We start from the raw sequence: 17262 nt of genomic DNA, 5'->3' as shown, positions 1-17262 counted from the left end.
TGAAAGTCCTCAACCATGCCAAAACTAACTTTATATACATATTTATTTGCAGATGAATGGTCAAATGATAAATAGAAATATAAAAATGTCCATATATAACATTTCTTTAGAATATGCCCATAGCCATGCATTTCCACAACAATGCTATGTATTATTTGGTTAGTAAAGAATGTACAGCTTTAGTACATTGCAAAAAATGGTTTTGCACATTTATGCATGGGGTTCAATATCATATTTGATAATATTACTTTTTTTGTGACTGCTCTCAGGGTAATCGCAAGAACTTTCCACGCATGCTCACTTCAGTTTGGTTGAACCAAGGCTGTTCGTGATGGCTGCGGGTAGTGCCTTGCTAGTGGGCTTGGTAGAAGAATTTGTTTCGGGACAACAGGACAGCAAGGCCGCAGACACCGCAACAGGTATTTCAACCACCTTTCTCTCTGATTTGGTTTTTGAGATGAACGTCAATGAACGATACAGAAATCGCGCGTGACTGGTGGCCCAGCATGACTTCTGGCTAGCATGCTAGCTAGCAGCAGGCCATCAACTCTTAACGTTACTTTATGTGTTTAACCCGTCATTGGTTCAAGTGCATACTACAAAAACGGACAACAACAGCCTGTTCAGTAGCTATCAACGTATACAAAGTGGCAATCAATGTCTTTGAAGTCAAGCGAATGAACATATGTTGTTGGCCACAACTTGCTTGCTAACTTTCTAACCAGCCTGCTGTGAAAAGGGTTTTTCTCAACATATTAGCACAGTGACTTTGACATTAGACTCTGAACCTACTTCCCTGTCCCCTAAAAGTGTCTGCATGATATATCCTACTCATTGACCACTTGTCTTTCCTCTGGCTGAATAAATGCATTTCCTTTGATTAGGACTCAAGGCTGGACAGTTTACAATACTACAGTTGGTTGAAGCGTTGGGGTAATGTTTAAGTTACATTAATCATTATTGTCCCAGTCACTATCATTGTCATCAACTTCAATGTCATGCCGTTTCAGCCAACACTAACACACTGACCATCTTGTCTCTGTGCAGCTTGCATCTGGCCAGCTCCCAACCCCAGACCCGAGCCCGTGGTGTCCAGCTCCTTTCCAATGTCCTGCAGCAGTGCCACGGAGACCTCACAGAGAGAGAAGGTAAACAGCACTATAACACATCTGTGTCGTTTTGGTTTGTGGGTGCTATATGTCCTGTCATTGGCTATTGATTATCATCTATTTGTTTTGCCCTCAGTGGACGTCCTTCTAGCGTTTTATGAGAACAGACTCAAGGACCACTATGTCATCACACCTCATGTCTTAAAGGGGATGAATGCGCTGGTAAGTCTTAGTAGCCTGATGTTAAGTTTGACGTGAATGTTCGATAGAAATGCAAATATTGTCAAACGTGAACTGATAGACGAGTATATCTGGCCTATTCCTGACCAACGTTTTGAAATACCCTCTCAGACAAAATGCTCAGTGTTGCCGCCTGGGTCTGCGGTGTCCATTCTGAAATCACTCTTCCAGGACGTTCATGTGCAGGTGAGCACATCCAACCTGCCCTTGTCAAGTGTCAACTCTCCTAAATAATTAGCATACAGACGGAGCCTCTGTTTCTTGTACTGCATTACCCCTGACCCTGTTTCTGCTCTCTGTGTCACTACAGTCCCTGATGCTGGTGGAGCGGTCATGTGTTTACAACATCCTAACCCAGCTTATGGAATCCAGAGAGTCAGGTAAGAGCTGAGGTAGAGTGGTAGCTATCATGGAGAAACCAGCATGCTCTGTATGTTGCTTATCTGCATGTTGTTGAATTGATGGACCACTTTCCCATCCCACAGAGCTGAAGGGCCTGGGTGCAGACTTTGTCTTTGGGTTTGTCCAGTCAGTGGATGGGGAGAGGGACCCACGCAATCTTCTCCTGGCCTTCCAGATCGCTAGGAAAATCATCCATGGAGGCTATGATCTGGGTGAGAACACACACGTTGTTATTCCAGACTTTACAAACGTGTTTTATGTACCTTTTTAGTTGTGCTGTCGTCTTGTGTTTCAATGTTGCTCAGGTTTACTGGGCATTGAGTGAACTTGTAACACTTTCATCTTTGTTTAATTGCTTCTTCAGTAATGAGGTGAAGGCAGGTTGTATTCCATCAGGAACAGGGAAATGACATTGCTTGAGGAAATTGATCAGCTGTGTCTTAGGAAAACGTGCTATAACGACAAGCAGGGAAAAAAGACCCTCTAAACGTGTGCGGCACACAGGTGACCAAAACTCACCATCAACACGGTGTCGGGTAACAATATCGACACGGTGTCAGGTAACAATAGCGACACGGTGTCAGGTAACAATATCAACACGGTGTCAAGGCGTGATATGAACCCTTGACTTTTTGTTGTGGATTAACCATGTCCTGGTTACGAGAAATGAAGCATTGGCTTCTGCTTGTTTAGTCTGTGGTGAGTGACGGATGGACAGAGACTAATTGAAGCTGAGTCATGTTTCGGAAGTGAACATAGTTTAGTCTCGCGAGTGCTGCTCGTGTTGTTTAGACTACCAGTGTCTTTCTCTCCGGTAAATGAAATTGTATCTGCAAATTGCAGAGATTAGGGTGTGCGGAGGCATGGAAAAACCTGCATGTCATGACTGAGAACAGCTCTCCTGAGAGCTAGCCATATGGAGCGGAGTTCCCGCGTCACTGGTTTAGATTGCACATCCTGTTCATGCATTTCTGCTTGTACATGTTGGATGAAACGTATGTCTTGAGGCATACCAACTAAGTAGCACTGTGAATGATTTCATAAGGTGATTGCAAAAATATATATATATATTGCGTGGTGCCGCAACAACATTTTTGTGCGACCAAATCATGGGCTGGTGTCACCAACTGAAAGTGTTAGAGATTTAATACATGTATTATCTAGCGATTCCTCAATTCGTAGACGGTAATATTATGTCTGTGTTTCTTTATTCAGGTAAATTCACAGAGGAGCTGTTTGAAGTTACATCCTGCTATTTCCCCATAGACTTCAGCCCGGTAAGTGTTTGTTTGTGCAGCTGTTGTGGACTTAGACCCGCCAGATGAACCTACCCAGGAGACAATGCGTATGTGACTCGCTGTCCTGTGTGCTCTGATACCTGAGCCGTGTGACACCGACTAGCATCTGGCAGAGGATTATAGGAAATGGATAAGCCCCGAGTCTAAACACTTTGACAGACAGCTTGTATTATTCCATTTTTTTGGGGGGGTGATTCAGATTGACCTTGATAGTGGAGATCACTCAGAACAGTACTTGATGAACATTCATTTTTAAGAGTTAAGAGTATTAAGGAAGGTCTTTTGATGAGCTGGAACTAAGTTCATGCAATAAATAAAAACGGAATGTTAGAGTTGTTCCATGTTTTGAAATGGTTGACATCCATGGCTGTTCTCTGTGTGTGTTGCCACCCAGCCACCCAATGACCCCCACGGCATCACCCAGGAAGAGCTGATCCTCGCCCTGAGGGCCGTGCTCACTGGAACACCACGCTTTGCAGAGGTGGGGAAGACGTACTGTACTGCACACAATGCGTAGTCTCTTCCCACATCTGCCGTGTCTGGCAAGCGAGACCACACAACATATAGCCTTTTAGAATGTTAAAGGACATCAGATATAGTCTTTGTGTATGGTTGTATGTTTGTGAGAGACAGAAAGTGAACAAGTGAAAGCGTTTGGGTGTGTGTAGTCATGATTTGTTGATTGTCTCGCTTCAACAGTTCCTGTTGCCGCTGATCATTGAGAAGCTGGACTCCGATGTTCCGAGTGCCAAGGTGGACTCCCTGCAGACTCTGGTAAGACCATGTTTGTCACCTCAGATCATCTTTGTGGTTTATATATAAAGTAAATGGCATTCATGTCTTAATGAGCTGTGTTTCATCCTCGTGTTGCAGACGGCCTGTGCTTCTGTGTATGAACATAAAGAGCTAGCCGAATTCCTACCAGGCCTTTGGGCCTCGCTGCGCAGGGAGGTGCGTTTCAATGAAACCTGGGGGTCTGTCAACATCGAAAATGACTATTAGAATTGTGTGAAAGTGTCTCGAACAGTACACGAGGCATCTTGATAGTCTGAATGCAGAGTTTGATTGGCCTCCATCCCTGTGCAGGTGTTCCAGACAGCCAGTGAGAGGGTGGAGTCCGCTGGTCTAGCTGCCCTCGGTGCCCTGACAGCCTGCATCTCCCGCTCCGTCCTCAACTCTGACTCTGAAGACTACCTCAATGTCTTCCTCGACTTGGTCCTCAAAGGTAACCCCTCAAACAAATCTGGTTCTGGGAACAGGAGCCAACTAATGTCGAAGGTGTTTGTCTATTTTGTTATTGTGTTTGGTCAGTGTATTTGGAAATGTGTGAGAGGGAGACGGACTTGGCAGTTGTTCTCCTCAGTGCTTACCACAGTAGGAGAGGTGTTGAGAGAGGAAAAAACAGAGTAAACTAGAACGCTATTTGGCCCTAAACAGAGAGTACACAGTGGCAGAATATCTGACCATTGTGACTGACCCAAAATTAAGGAACTCTTTGACTATGTACTGTGAACATAGCCTTACTATTGAGAAAGGCCGCCGAAGGCAGATCTTTCTCGGCCTGTCTCTCAAGAGAAGACAGGCTATGTGCACACTGCCCACAAAATGAGGTGGAAACTGAGATGCACTTCCTAACCTCCTGCCAAATGTATGACTATATTATAGAGACATATTTCCCTCAGATTACACAGACCCAGAAAGAATTTGAACAAATCATATTTTGATAAACTCCCATATCTATTGGGTGAAATACCACAGTGTGCCATCACAGCAGCAACATTTGTGACCTCTTGCCACAAGAAAATGGCAACCTGTGAAGAACAAACACCATTGTAAATATAGGTTATACTTATGTTTTTTTATTTTTCTATTTGCACATCATTACAACACTGTAAATATACATAATGACATTTGAAATGTCTTCATTCTTTTGGAACTTTTGTGCATTTAAATGTCAACTTTTTTTGTTTATTTGACTTTTTGTTTATTTGACTTTTTGTTTATCTATTTCACTTGCATTGGCAATGTAAACATATGTTTCCCATACCAATAAAGCCCCTTAAATTGAAACCTTTTTAAAATTGAGAGAGTGAGGTGGGGGAGATGAGAGCTTGGCTACAGATGATGGCAAATAAATCTCAGGCTCCTTGCTACCGGTCTGCTCTTGATGCTTACTCGCAACCTTCCACCTTCGACTCACCACACTGTGCGTTATTTACACCCAGATAGGTTTAGGTATACACACTTCATATAATCCAGCACAATGTCCTGATATCTAGAATATGTGGACATCTATAAGTACCTAGGTGTCTGGCTAGACTGCAAACTCTCCTTCCAGACTCATATCAAACATCTCCAATCCAAAATCAAATCTAGAGTCGGCTTTCTATTTCGCAACAAAGCCTCCTTCACTCACGCCGCCAAACTTACCCTAGTAAAACTGACTATCCTACCGATCCTCGACTTCGGCGATGTCATCTACAAAATAGCTTCCAATACTCTACTCAGCAAACTGGATGCAGTTTATCACAGTGCCATCCGCTTTGTTACTAAAGCACCTTATACCACCCACCACTGCGACCTGTATGCTCTAGTCGGCTGGCCCTCGCTGCATGTTTGTCGCCAGACCCACTGGCTCCAGGTCATCTATAAGTCTATGTTAGGTAAAGCTCTGCCTTATCTCAGTTCACTGGTCACGATAACAACACCCACCCGTAGCACACGTCCCAGCAGGTATATCTCACTGATCATCCCCAAAGCCAACACCTCATTTGGCCACCTTTCCTTCCAGTTCTCTGCTGCCAGTGACTGGAACGAATTGCAAAAATCTCTGAAGTTGGATACTTTTATCTCCCTCACCAACTTTAAACATCTGCTATCTGAGCAGCTAACCGATCACTGCAGCTGTACATAGTCCATCGGTAAATAGCCCACCCAATTTACCTACCTCATCCCCATACTGTTTTTATTTTATTTACTTTTCTGCTCTTTTGCACACCAGTATCTCTACCTGCACATGTTCATCTGATCATTTATCACTCCAGTGTTAATCTGCTAAATTGTAATTATTTGCTCCTATGGCCTATTTATTGCCTACCTCATACCTTTTGCACACAATGTATATAGATTCTTTTTTTTCTACTGTTATTGACTTGTTTATTGTTTACTCCATGTGTAACTCTGTGTTGTTGTCTGTTCACACTGCTATGCTTTATCTTGGCCAGGTCGCAGTTGCAAATGAGAACTTGTTCTCAACTAGCCTACCTGGTTAAATAAAGGTGAAATAAAAAATAAAATAAAATACACGCGCCATCACCAATGTACCAACCCAGCCTAATGTTTTGTAGACTGTCAGCACCACCTGTGTGAGCCGGACCTGAAGCTGGTGTGGCCCAGCGCCAAACTGCTGCAGGCCACCTCTACCGCCTCCTACAGGGCGAGCCACAGAGTTGCAGCCGCCATCATGCCGTCCCTCATAGAACAATACAACAGCCGAACACAAGTGAGTCACACCAGCCAGCTAGGTCGTTCCATTTCCGTCAGTGTTGACGCTCGTCTCCCATTCTTGACTGTTGGTAATGATTTGCGTCAGTTCCGCGAGTCAGATTTCTCACATTGTGTGTTTTGCTGGCTTCCCACATAGTCAAAATCACAGTGTTACTGCATTGTAAGTTATGTCCTGCTGACCCAATACTGCCACAGGACATGTAGGCGGCCCAGCCTGTTGTAAGTATCTTGGTTCTGGCTTGGTTCCTACAGGCATATGGTTCCTTGGTTCCTACAGAAATCTTAAATATCTGTCTGTGTCCTCCCCCGTGTAGTGTGCTCAGCGGCGCACCCTACTGGAGGTGTTACAGGGCTTCGTCCAGCCAGGGAAGTCTTCAGAGGAGGGTAAGTGTAACGTTCATTACTGTTCCGCTCTTTGTGCCACGTTCATTAAGAGCCGTGCGTCAGTCTAGGTGACATAATAAAATAATCTCTATCAAAACCCGTCTGACATGTCCTTTTTGTTGTTGTTGCATGGGCTAACTCTCAATCCGCCACATCCTCCTATGTTGGCTTTGCGCATCTGCGGTGGAAGGCGGCCGAGCTACAGCAGTTTGTCAGCCCATGAGAAGTTGGTCTTCTCACGAAAACGTCTGTAATGCTGGTGTTCTCTGTTTTGCTCTACGAGCCCCACAGCATGGGACTCGTTTAAAGTCAGTAACTCTGATGTGCCAATTTCTGTCTGTAATTTATGGCCTTTAGTTTGAGCTACAAAGTAATTTGACTACACTATGGAAAGGGGTGACTCGTACAAACACGATGGTTTTCTTCATTTTGCTCTGACCCCACAAGTGTCCCTGAACTCGTCTGATTGTAACCCATACAAACCAATGGAAGTACGCAGGTAGTTTTGTGGGTTAAATATTTCGTCATCGCCCCCCCCCCCAAACGGCTTAGACTTTTCGAGATTTAATGTCCCCTGTTCCTCCTTTCAAGTTCTGCCTCTGTATCTAAACAAGTGATTTACAATGCTTCATTTCAGGGCTCCATTTGGAAGAGTATTTGAAGCAGAACGCCGTTAGAACTTGCCCAAGCATAATAACTATTCATGCTTTAGGAATGATGAAAATATCCAGCCATCTCTACTGTACAAGATCTGTCCCTCATGAAATGTTCCCTCCTGGTTCGTGTGATATGTGGCGGTGTGAATTATTCTATTAACCTTTTCCCACCACTCTCACACCTCTCCTTCTCTCCCTTTTCTCTCTTCCTCCCTTTCTCCTTCCCCACTTTCTTTGTCCCTCTCTCTCCCCCCTCCTCCTCTCTCCTCTCGCCAGATGAGAGTGTGCTGTTGGACTTCAGGCAGTCTCTTTGCAGTATAGTGTTCTCTGCTCTGTCTGAGAACAGTGCTGGGCTCCAGATCACATCACTGCGTGTGCTCACTGCCCTGAGCCAACAGACAGGTGAGACTCCTGACCTCGCAATCCCTCTTCCAATTAACAAATGCCTGACCAACACATTTGAGACCTTTTGAGCTCATCTCACTGCTACACAGGATTGAATTGAAGTCAGCATGAGTCTTTGTTCACATGCTGTTCAGCTTGTGGGATAGAGAATACATTTAATTGGCCATTCAGATTGTGCTACATCTCCCCTTACTATGCTGAGACGTATAGGTTGACATCTCCCACCTCTCTCATAGTCCTGCTGTTAGAGTCAGATGTGGAGCTGGCTGTTGACCACCTCACCAAGCTCATACTGGAGGAGGAAGATGCTAAAGTTAGGTTAGTACCTGTTTTCAGTTCTTCTGGGAGGGAAATCAGAAGTCGGTGGCCACGTTTACACAGGCAGCCCACTTCTGATCTTTTATATTTCACTAATTGGTATTTTGACCAATCAGATAAGCTTTGATAAAGATCTGATGTGATTGGTCAAAAGGCCAGTTAGTGAAAAATAACCCATCAGAATTGGGCTGCCTGTGTAAACACAACCTGTGTGTGCCTAATCAATTAACACAAGGGTTTGGTTCTTCTCTCTGCCTCTCCCTGTCTGTCCAGCCTGGCTGTGGTTGAGTGTGCAGGGGCTCTGGCTGGTCTGCATCCTCTAGCCTTCATCTCTAAGATGGTTCCACGGCTGAAGGGGGAGATCTTCTCAGGTGGGTTAGGGTCAAAGGTCAAAACTAAATAATGTAAACAAAGGTCTTTATCATTACGTTCCTTCAATGACATCATTCCAACCGGAGGAGGGTTACTGAACTGAACCCTTTCCTGTCCTGTTCCCAGAGTCCATGGCACAAGGGGACAGCGCCACGTCGTCCCAGGAACATTCCCAGCAGGCCGTGCGTCAGCGGTGTTTGACGGCGCTGGCTGCGGTGTCGTCCCGGCCCAGTGTGGTTCAGGAGAGCACACCTGTCCTGCTACAGGTTCTCACCTCCTCACACACTGGTATGTGTCACTACCACACACTCTTCTGTCTTTGTATAGGTAGACCCTTTCTAAATATGTCTTATGTTTCGTTGTATAGGTAAACTCCCCTATCTCTATGTTAAAGCTGCAGTATGTTAACGTTTTGGGCGACCTGACCAAATTCACATAGAAATGTGAGCTATAGATACGTTATTCTCATTGAAAGCATGTCTAAGAAGCGGCAGATCTTTTCTATGTGCACTATTTCGATGCTTCCAGTTTCCTTTCTGAAATGTACTTTCAGTTTTGTACACCAGCTTCAAATAGCTGAAAAACATAATTTTTGTGGTGGTTGAAAATATATTTCCCAGCAGTTTAGATGGTACAATGGTTCCCTACACTATACATTGCTTGAACTATTAGAATTCTATCAACCAAGAAATGGCGGAGCAATTTCTGCATATTGCACCTTTTGTATAAGTAGACTCTGATGACAATGAAGACGTAATCTCACCCCCAACAGGCACTGGCTCGTTTTCATTGGAGGAGGTGATCTCTGTGTGCCACAATCTGCAGAGGATAGCAGAGAATGCCCAGGACACTGAAGAGACCGGCCACGTCTTCCATGACATCATCATTCCGCGCCTGCTCGGACTGGCCTTGCAGGCAGCTATGCGGGGTGAGAATATTCTGACCAACTAATGGCTTCAGGCCTCTGCAACACATTGTAATGTTTTGATAAATGTAACCTTTATTGAACCAGGAAGTCCCTTGAGATAAGGAATCTCTGGTTCAATGGAGAGCTGTTCTGAAAATGAGTAGGTGTGTTTTGGCAAACTAAATACAGAAGACTAAACTCTTTTTGACTGATGCTTTTTTCTGCTCTGTTTTATATTTGAAGGGTCCTCAGACCATCCGAGTCCTTTAGTGGAGGAGTCTGTCCTATCAGCCATGGTACCAGTCATCAGCACTACCTGTGCCCGACTACAGTCCCAGTGAGTTGGCATCACTGAGAGAGCCAGCCACCCAGTCAGATGAGACACACACACACACACACACATAATTGATGACGGCACATGTATTATGTCATATGTAAATATATTGGCTTGGTGCTAACCACTAGGGTTGTAAAACTCGAGGAACTTTTAATACATTCCCTGGTTTTCCCAAACTCCTGGTTGGAGGATTCCCAGATTCAGGAGGAAACGGGCAGGAAATCCAGATTCCTCCAACCAGGATTTATGGAAAACAATGGGAGTTTATTGAAAGTTCCCGGAATTTTGTAAACCTACTAAGCTCTGCTGTGTCACCAGACTGGCGGGCCAAACAGCCTCGCGGGCGGTGTCCCTCTTCCTGGATGGTGACATGTCCTTCCTGCCAGAGAATGCCTTCCCCTCCCAGATCCAGCTCCTCAAGGTCAGGGTTCAATGCTAAAGACACCCAGCCATCTCCTTTATCAAAATACACTACTACTGAGGATACTCAAGGGACAGGATGCATGCTGGGAGTAAATAGAGCATTGTATCTGTGAGTGGTACATTGAATGGGTTGTCCTTTGACCTTGTCCTCTAGAAGCAGGCAGGTGACTCCTGGAGCCAGTCCCAGATGGTGTGTCTTCTCATGGGCTGTGTGTGCTCACTGCCACGGAGTGTAAGAACGCCCTAAAATGTCTGCTACTCATCACAGGGCCTCAAAACCACACTGTAACCGTGTTTGTACTGTTAAATGTTCATACAATGGATACCGGTTTAACGCGTTACGCCGGATACTCGGGTGTTGCATTCTTAAGATATCCTGACATTGAATGGCTTAATTTAGCCCGATATCATTGACCAACTGACCGTGTGTCCTGGACAGGTGGAGGTTCCACAGATGGACAGGCTACTGTTAGAACTGGAGGAGCTGAGCTGTACCTGTGTACATCCCTTCTCCTACACCTCAGCCGCCAAGTGCTACGCTGGGCTGGTCAACAAGAGGCCTGCAGGTGAGTCCTCCAGTCCTGTCCTTGATCTGAATGAGGATTGGTCAAGTGAATGTTGGTGAGATGGTATATTTAATGTTGTGTGTTTCTACAGGAGAAGCCCTGGACTCTCTGATAGACGGGACGTTAAAGAGGATCTCCACTGAGCTGGACTGTGCGTCCTCCTCGGTCCGAACGCAGGCGTTCACGCTGCTGCTCTGGGTTAGTATATTTTATCCGTTCACATCCGTTTATGATTTCCATATGTTCTCTTTCGTTCTCCGTTCCCCTCAGCCCCCCCCCCCGTGTCACTAGACTAGGGGTCTCTGATACTCCTACGACCCCCCCCCCCCTGTCTCTAGACTAGGGGTCTCTGATACTCCTACGGCCCCCGTGTCTCTAGACTAGGGGTCTCTGATACTCCTACGACCCCCTGTGTCTCTAGACTAGGGGTCTCTGATACTCCTACGACCCCCCCCTGTGTCTCTAGACTAGGGGTCTCTGATACTCCTACGACCCCCCCCTGTGTCTCTAGACTAGGGGTCTCTGATACTCCTACGACCCCCCCTGTGTCTCTAGACTAGGGGTCTCTGATACTCCTACGACCCCCCCTGTGTCTCTAGACTAGGGGTCTCTGATACTCCTACGATCCCCGTGTCTCTAGACTAGGGATCTCTGATACTCCTACAATCCCCCGTGTCTCTAGACTAGGGATCTCTGATACTCCTACAACCCCCTCCCCCCGTGTCTCTAGACTAGGGATCTCTGATACTCCTACAACCCCCCCCCTCCCCGTGTCTCTAGACTAGGGATCTCTGATACTCCTACAATCCCCCGTGTCTCTAGACTAGGGATCTCTGATACTCCTACGATCCCCGTGTCTCTAGACTAGGGATCTCTGATACTCCTACAACCCCCCGTGTCTCTAGACTAGGGATCTCTGATACTCCTACGATCCCCTGTGTCTCTAGACTAGGGATCTCTGATACTCCTACAACCCCCTCCCTCCCCGTCGTGTCTCTAGACTAGGGATCTCTGATACTCCTACAACCCCCCGTGTCTCTAGACTAGGGATCTCTGATACCCCTACGACCCCCCTGTCTCTAGACTAGGGATCTCTGATACTCCTACAACCCCCCCCGTGTCTCTAGACTAGGGATCTCTGATACTCCTACAACCCCCCCTCCCTCTCTAGACTAGGGATCTCTGATACTCCTACGACCTCCTCTCCTTTGGGGTGAATGGTGACTTGCCAATTGTATGGTGTTCTGTCCATTCATTCATCAAGTTGTGCATGGCTTTCTTGTCTTTAGGTGGCCAAGGCTCTCCTTCTCCGCTACCACCCTCTGTCCACAGCCCTGACAGACAAGGTAAAGGACAGGAGTCCTCTGTCCTCCTACACACACAGTCTGTCGTTTTAATTGTTTTGTCTCTTCTCCCCTAGAAAAATATCTATACCTCAGTAACCTCACACACACCGCAATAACCCTGTGTCGTTCTCAGCTTTTCTCCCTGCTCAGTGACTCAGAACTGGGTTCGTTAGCTGCCGATGGATTCTCTCTCTTGATGAGCGACTCGCCGGACGTCCTCAACCGCGGTTGCAACGCCGACGTACGCATCATGTACCGCCAACGCTTCTTCACCGAGAACTCGGCCAAGCTTGTCCAGGGCTTTAACTCTGCAGCCCAAGGTACCGGAAATGGACACATTTTCAATGCACTACAGATACTGGCCACGTGTTGAAACTTGTTAACCAGTTTGTGAGAGTCCTGTTCATTGTACCGATTCTTAACTCTCCCTTCCTTCTCTCCCTCTACAGAGAAGAAGTCTGGCTACCTGAAGGCACTGTCTCACATAGTGAACTACCTGCCCAGACAGGTTCAGCTCACTGAGCTACCAGCGGTAAGTGGAGAGGACCAGTGAAATGTATAATTGTAAGGTCCCTCAGTCAAGCAAAATGATGTCACCATTGCCCTTGAATCTAAGCAATGTTGTGCTGCTATTTTTATTGACTCGGCTGACCATTCCATTCTTGCGGGCCGGCTAAGGAGTATTGGTGTCTGATGGGTCTTTGGCCTGGTTTGCTAACTACCTCTCTCAGAGTGCAGAACATCTGCTGTTTCAGCCACTGCCTGTAACCAAGGGAGTACCCCCAAGGCTCGATCCTCGGCCCCACACGCTTCCCAATTTACATCAACATAGCTCAGGCAGTAGGAAGCTCTCATCTATTTATATGCAGATGATAGTCTTATATTCAGCTGGCCCCTCCCTGGATTTTGTGTTCAACGCTCAACAACAAAACTTTCTTAGCCCTTAACCCGAGTGGCACAGTGGTCTAAGGCACTGCGTCTCAGTGCTAGAGGCATCACTACAGACCCTGGTTCGATCCCGGGCTGTATCACAACCTGCTGTGATCGGGAGTCTCATAAGGTGACACACAATTGGCCCAGCGTTGTCTCGGTTAGGGGACGGTAGGTAAACCCTCCCCTTTTGGCCCTCCAAAAAAATACAACACGTGAACTTCCAAAACAAAGGTCATGTGGTTTGGTAAGAAGAATGCCCCTACTTGTGTGATTACTACCTCTGAGTGTTTAGACCTTGAGGTAGTCACCTTATGCAAGTACTTTGGAGTATGGCTAGATGGAACACTGGCTTTTTCTCAGCACATATCAAAAGCTGCAGGCTGAAGTTAAATCTACACTTGGTTTCCTCTATCGCAATCGCTCCTCTTTCACCCCAGCTGTCAAACTAACCCTGATTCAGATGATCTCCCTTCCCATGCTAGATTACGGAGACATCATTTATAGATCGGCAGGTAAGGGTGCTCTCGAGTGGCTAGATGTTCTTTACCATTCGGCCATCAGATTTGACACCAATATTCCTTTTCGGACACATCATTGCACTCAATTACTCCCCCCTATCTGAGATACCTACTGCAGCCCTCATCCTCCACATACAACACCTGTTCTGCCAGTCACATTCTGTTAAAAGGTCCCCAAAGTGCACACATCCCTGGGTCGCTCCTCTTTTCAGTTCGCTGCAGCTATCGACTGGAAGAGCTGCAAAACAAACTGGACAGCTTTATCTCCATCTCTTCATTCAAAGACTCCATCATGGACACTCTTACTGACACTTGTGGCTGCTTCGCGTGATGTGTTGTCTCTACCTTCATGCCTTTGTGCTGTTGTCTGTGCCCAATAATGTTTGTACCATCTTTTGTTCGTCTACCTTGTTGTTGTGTTGCTACCGTGTTGTGTTGCTACCATGTTGTCTGAGGTCTCTCTTTATGTAGTGGTGTTTCTTTTCGTGATGTGTGTTTTGTCGTGTATTTTATTTTTAATCCCAGCCCCCGTCCCCGCAGGAGGCCTTTTGGTAGGCCATCATTGTAAATAAGTGTTAACTGACTTGCCTATTTAAATAAAATACAAAAAAAGACCAGGGATGTTTTCCAAGGCCTCAAAGAAAGTCACCTATTGGTAGATGGGTCAACAATTTTAAAAAATGACAAAAAAATGACTTAAATCCATTTTAGTCGCACTTTGTAACACATCAAAATGTGTGACTACTTTCTGAAGGCACTGTATCTTAAAGATGTGGTGATGTCCTCCTTTTTATATTCTTCACTGTTTGGTCAGCTCCTGCCCCTCCTGCTAGAGGCCCTGTCCTGTCCAGACCAGGCGGTGCAGCTGTCCACCCTGTCCTGCCTGCAACCTGTCCTCATGGACCCCCCCTCCGCCCTCATCACTCAGCTGGAGGCGCTAGTAGGCCGCACCCTCACCCTCACCACAAGCCCTGCTATGGTACGTATCATACTTTATCACTTAGTGTATGTGGACACCTGCTCGTCAAACATCTCATTTCAATATCATGGGCATTAATATGGAGTTGGTCCCCCCTTTGCTGCTATAACAGCCTCTTCACTCTTCTGGGAAGGCTTTCCGTTAGATGTTGGAACATTGCTGGGGGGGGTTGCTTCCATTCAGCCACAAGAGCATTAGTGCGGTCGGGCGATTAGGCCTTCATCCCAATGGTGTTCTTCCACACCGATCTCAACAAACCATTTCTGAATGGACCTTGCTTTGTGCACGGGGGCATTGTCATGCCGAATTAAGGGCCGTCCACAAACTGTTGCTACAAAGTTGGAAGCGTCTAGAATGTCATTGTATACTGTAAGATTACCCTCCAGTGGACCTAAGGGGCCTAGCCTGAACCATGAAAAACTGCCCCAGACCATTATTCCTCCTCCACCAAACTTTAGTTGGGTCTACGCATTGGGGCAGGTAGCGTTATCCTGGCATCCGCCAAACCCAAATTCGTCCATCGGGGACTGCCAGATGGTGAAGCATGATTCATCACTCCAGAGTCCAATGGCGGCGAGCTTTAAACCACTCCAGCCGACACACAAACTGTTCTTGTGCTGACGTTGCTTCCAGAGGCAGTTTGGAGCTTGGTAGTGAGTGTTGCAACCGAGGGTGGACTATTTTTGCGCTCTTTAACACTAGGCGGTCCTGTTTCACAGTTAACCCGGGCACCTCTAGCAGGGCAAACATTTGACAAACTGACTTGTTGGAAAGGTAGCAGGCTATGTCGGTCCACGCTGAAAGACAATGAGCGCTTTAGTAAGGCCATTTGACTGTCAATGTTTGTCTATGGAGATTGCATGGCTGTGTGCTCAATTTTATACTGCTGTCGGCGAAATAGCCGAATCAACAGGGTATGTTATGAGACACCACACACTATCATTATAAACGGGACATATGCCAATGGGACAAGTATTGAGAAACCTAAATAGGAGTCAGATCTGAGCATCAGGCAGATGTGTTCTCTCTGTGACATTAGTGTTGTCGTACAGACTTTGTATCTCATTCCTCTGTGCCAGAGGAAGTTGATTCAGCCCCGCGAGCATGTCCACGTGAGCATTCAATAATATGCCATTTAGTAGACACTTATCCAAAGTGACGTACAGTCATGTGTGGTCCCGGGAATCTAACCCACAATACATCTGCAAATGAAATGCTGCTTGGGTGTACCGGTGTGGTCTTTAACCTGAAATGCAATTGTCATAAACCGCAGAATGCAACTCAGCGTTTTTTAAATCTGGACTATTCAGCTGCAACATGAACCAAGGTAACCTTGTCCCCAATCCCCATACACAGTGCTAAAACACTAATCTTCACTCAAAGGTTTTTTTGTCTGTCTCTCTCCTTGTCCTCACAGAAAGTGCGGATAGCCTCTCTGCGCTGTATCCATGCCCTCTCCCGCTTTCCAGAACATGAGGTAAGACTCGGTCCTGGACTGCACAGAACCTCTGTCAGCCAACTGGCCACACAGATGGGGCTTTAACAACCGATTCCTATAAACTGGTCCTAAACAAACCCACCCTTCCTCTGGCAGATCATGCCTTTCCGTGCGAGGGTGCTGCGTGCCTTGGCTGTGCCCCTGGATGACCTCAAGAGGATGGTGAGGAGCGAGGCAGTGGTGGCACGCAATGAATGGTGAGGCATTAGATTTCCTCAAACATTCTCACAACTTCAAGGGTTAGTCATTTCAATCGGTTGATGTAACATTTCTAACAGACCAGAAGTCAATGACACAAAAGCTTAACAGTGAGAAAAACAGGCCCTGAATTTCTCTCCATTGTATCAATGGAAGTTTATTACAATGTGTGTCTCATGTGAAGGTTCCTACTGGGGAGTCCAGGGGGAAGGTGAGTTTGGCCCCACCATTACGGACTGATTGTGGGAGGGGACAGAGGGACCGCCTGCTCCTGAGGAAGAGGCTTTGATCCAGGCATGGGACCCTAGTTTTGCCCTTGGAGTCTGGGACATCTCACCACCAACCACAGCACTTCACCTTTTACACGTCCATTTTTTTTGTATTGCCACTCTGACCACCACTGCATGGTGGCGTGGACCTATAGGTGACCGTCCACCACGGAAGGACTCAGAGCTGCACTGAAACAAGCTTGGCACAGAGAGAACCATTTCTAGCTACAATATAATGCCTTGAAATTATGATTTGCAAGTCTAACAGTTGACCTCACCCTGCCAGTTGTGTACGAGAGCTACTGATTTAAGTACATTTTAGGTAATTGACTATCTAACCATAGAGGACAATATTAATGTGTTTAACATCACTCGTGACGATGCCATTATGAAGAGTCAACATTGTATTCAGTATTGGAAGGATTGATGCAGCTGGCAGGCTGCACATTTAATTTCACTAGGCTAACTTTGAAACTCACAAGAACATATGCCGAAGATATGTGGACAATATTTAAATGTCTAACTTAAGCTGTCAATAAAACCATTTTTGTAAACTAATCAGTGCTTTAAAAATCAAGAGCTCAATAAAAGAAGCTG

At 46.2% G+C, this 17262-nt stretch overlaps 1 protein-coding gene across 2 annotated transcripts; it reads left to right on the top strand.

The window, feature by feature from the left end:
• Window positions 1-121: 121 nt before the first annotated feature.
• LOC115106400 (MMS19 nucleotide excision repair protein homolog) lies at window positions 122-17223 on the top strand. 2 transcript variants are annotated; one of them, XM_029629100.2, is made up of 31 exons: window positions 122-419; window positions 885-933; window positions 1048-1148; window positions 1246-1331; window positions 1461-1535; window positions 1660-1729; window positions 1835-1963; window positions 2967-3028; window positions 3444-3530; window positions 3749-3823; window positions 3923-4000; window positions 4136-4274; window positions 6397-6551; window positions 6871-6940; window positions 7873-7998; window positions 8238-8319; window positions 8593-8690; window positions 8818-8979; window positions 9464-9619; window positions 9842-9935; window positions 10254-10356; window positions 10516-10590; window positions 10798-10924; window positions 11016-11122; window positions 12214-12270; window positions 12404-12590; window positions 12720-12802; window positions 14536-14700; window positions 16118-16177; window positions 16295-16395; window positions 16581-17223. In XM_029629100.2, the coding sequence occupies exons 1-31, from the start codon at window positions 332-334 to the stop codon at window positions 16609-16611; spliced, it is 3078 nt and encodes a 1025-aa protein (XP_029484960.1). In that variant the 5' UTR covers window positions 122-331; the 3' UTR covers window positions 16612-17223. The 2 variants fall into 2 exon arrangements, with proteins under 2 accessions (XP_029484960.1, XP_029484958.1); XM_029629098.2 differs by having other exon boundaries at window positions 125-419; window positions 10513-10590.
• Window positions 17224-17262: the final 39 nt, after the last annotated feature.

The sequence above is a fragment of the Oncorhynchus nerka genome, linkage group LG23, assembly GCF_034236695.1.
Source record: "Oncorhynchus nerka isolate Pitt River linkage group LG23, Oner_Uvic_2.0, whole genome shotgun sequence".
Classification (NCBI taxonomy): domain Eukaryota; kingdom Metazoa; phylum Chordata; class Actinopteri; order Salmoniformes; family Salmonidae; genus Oncorhynchus; species Oncorhynchus nerka.
Note: the sequence above shows the minus strand (reverse complement) of the source record. Positions and strands in the feature narration are given on the sequence as shown.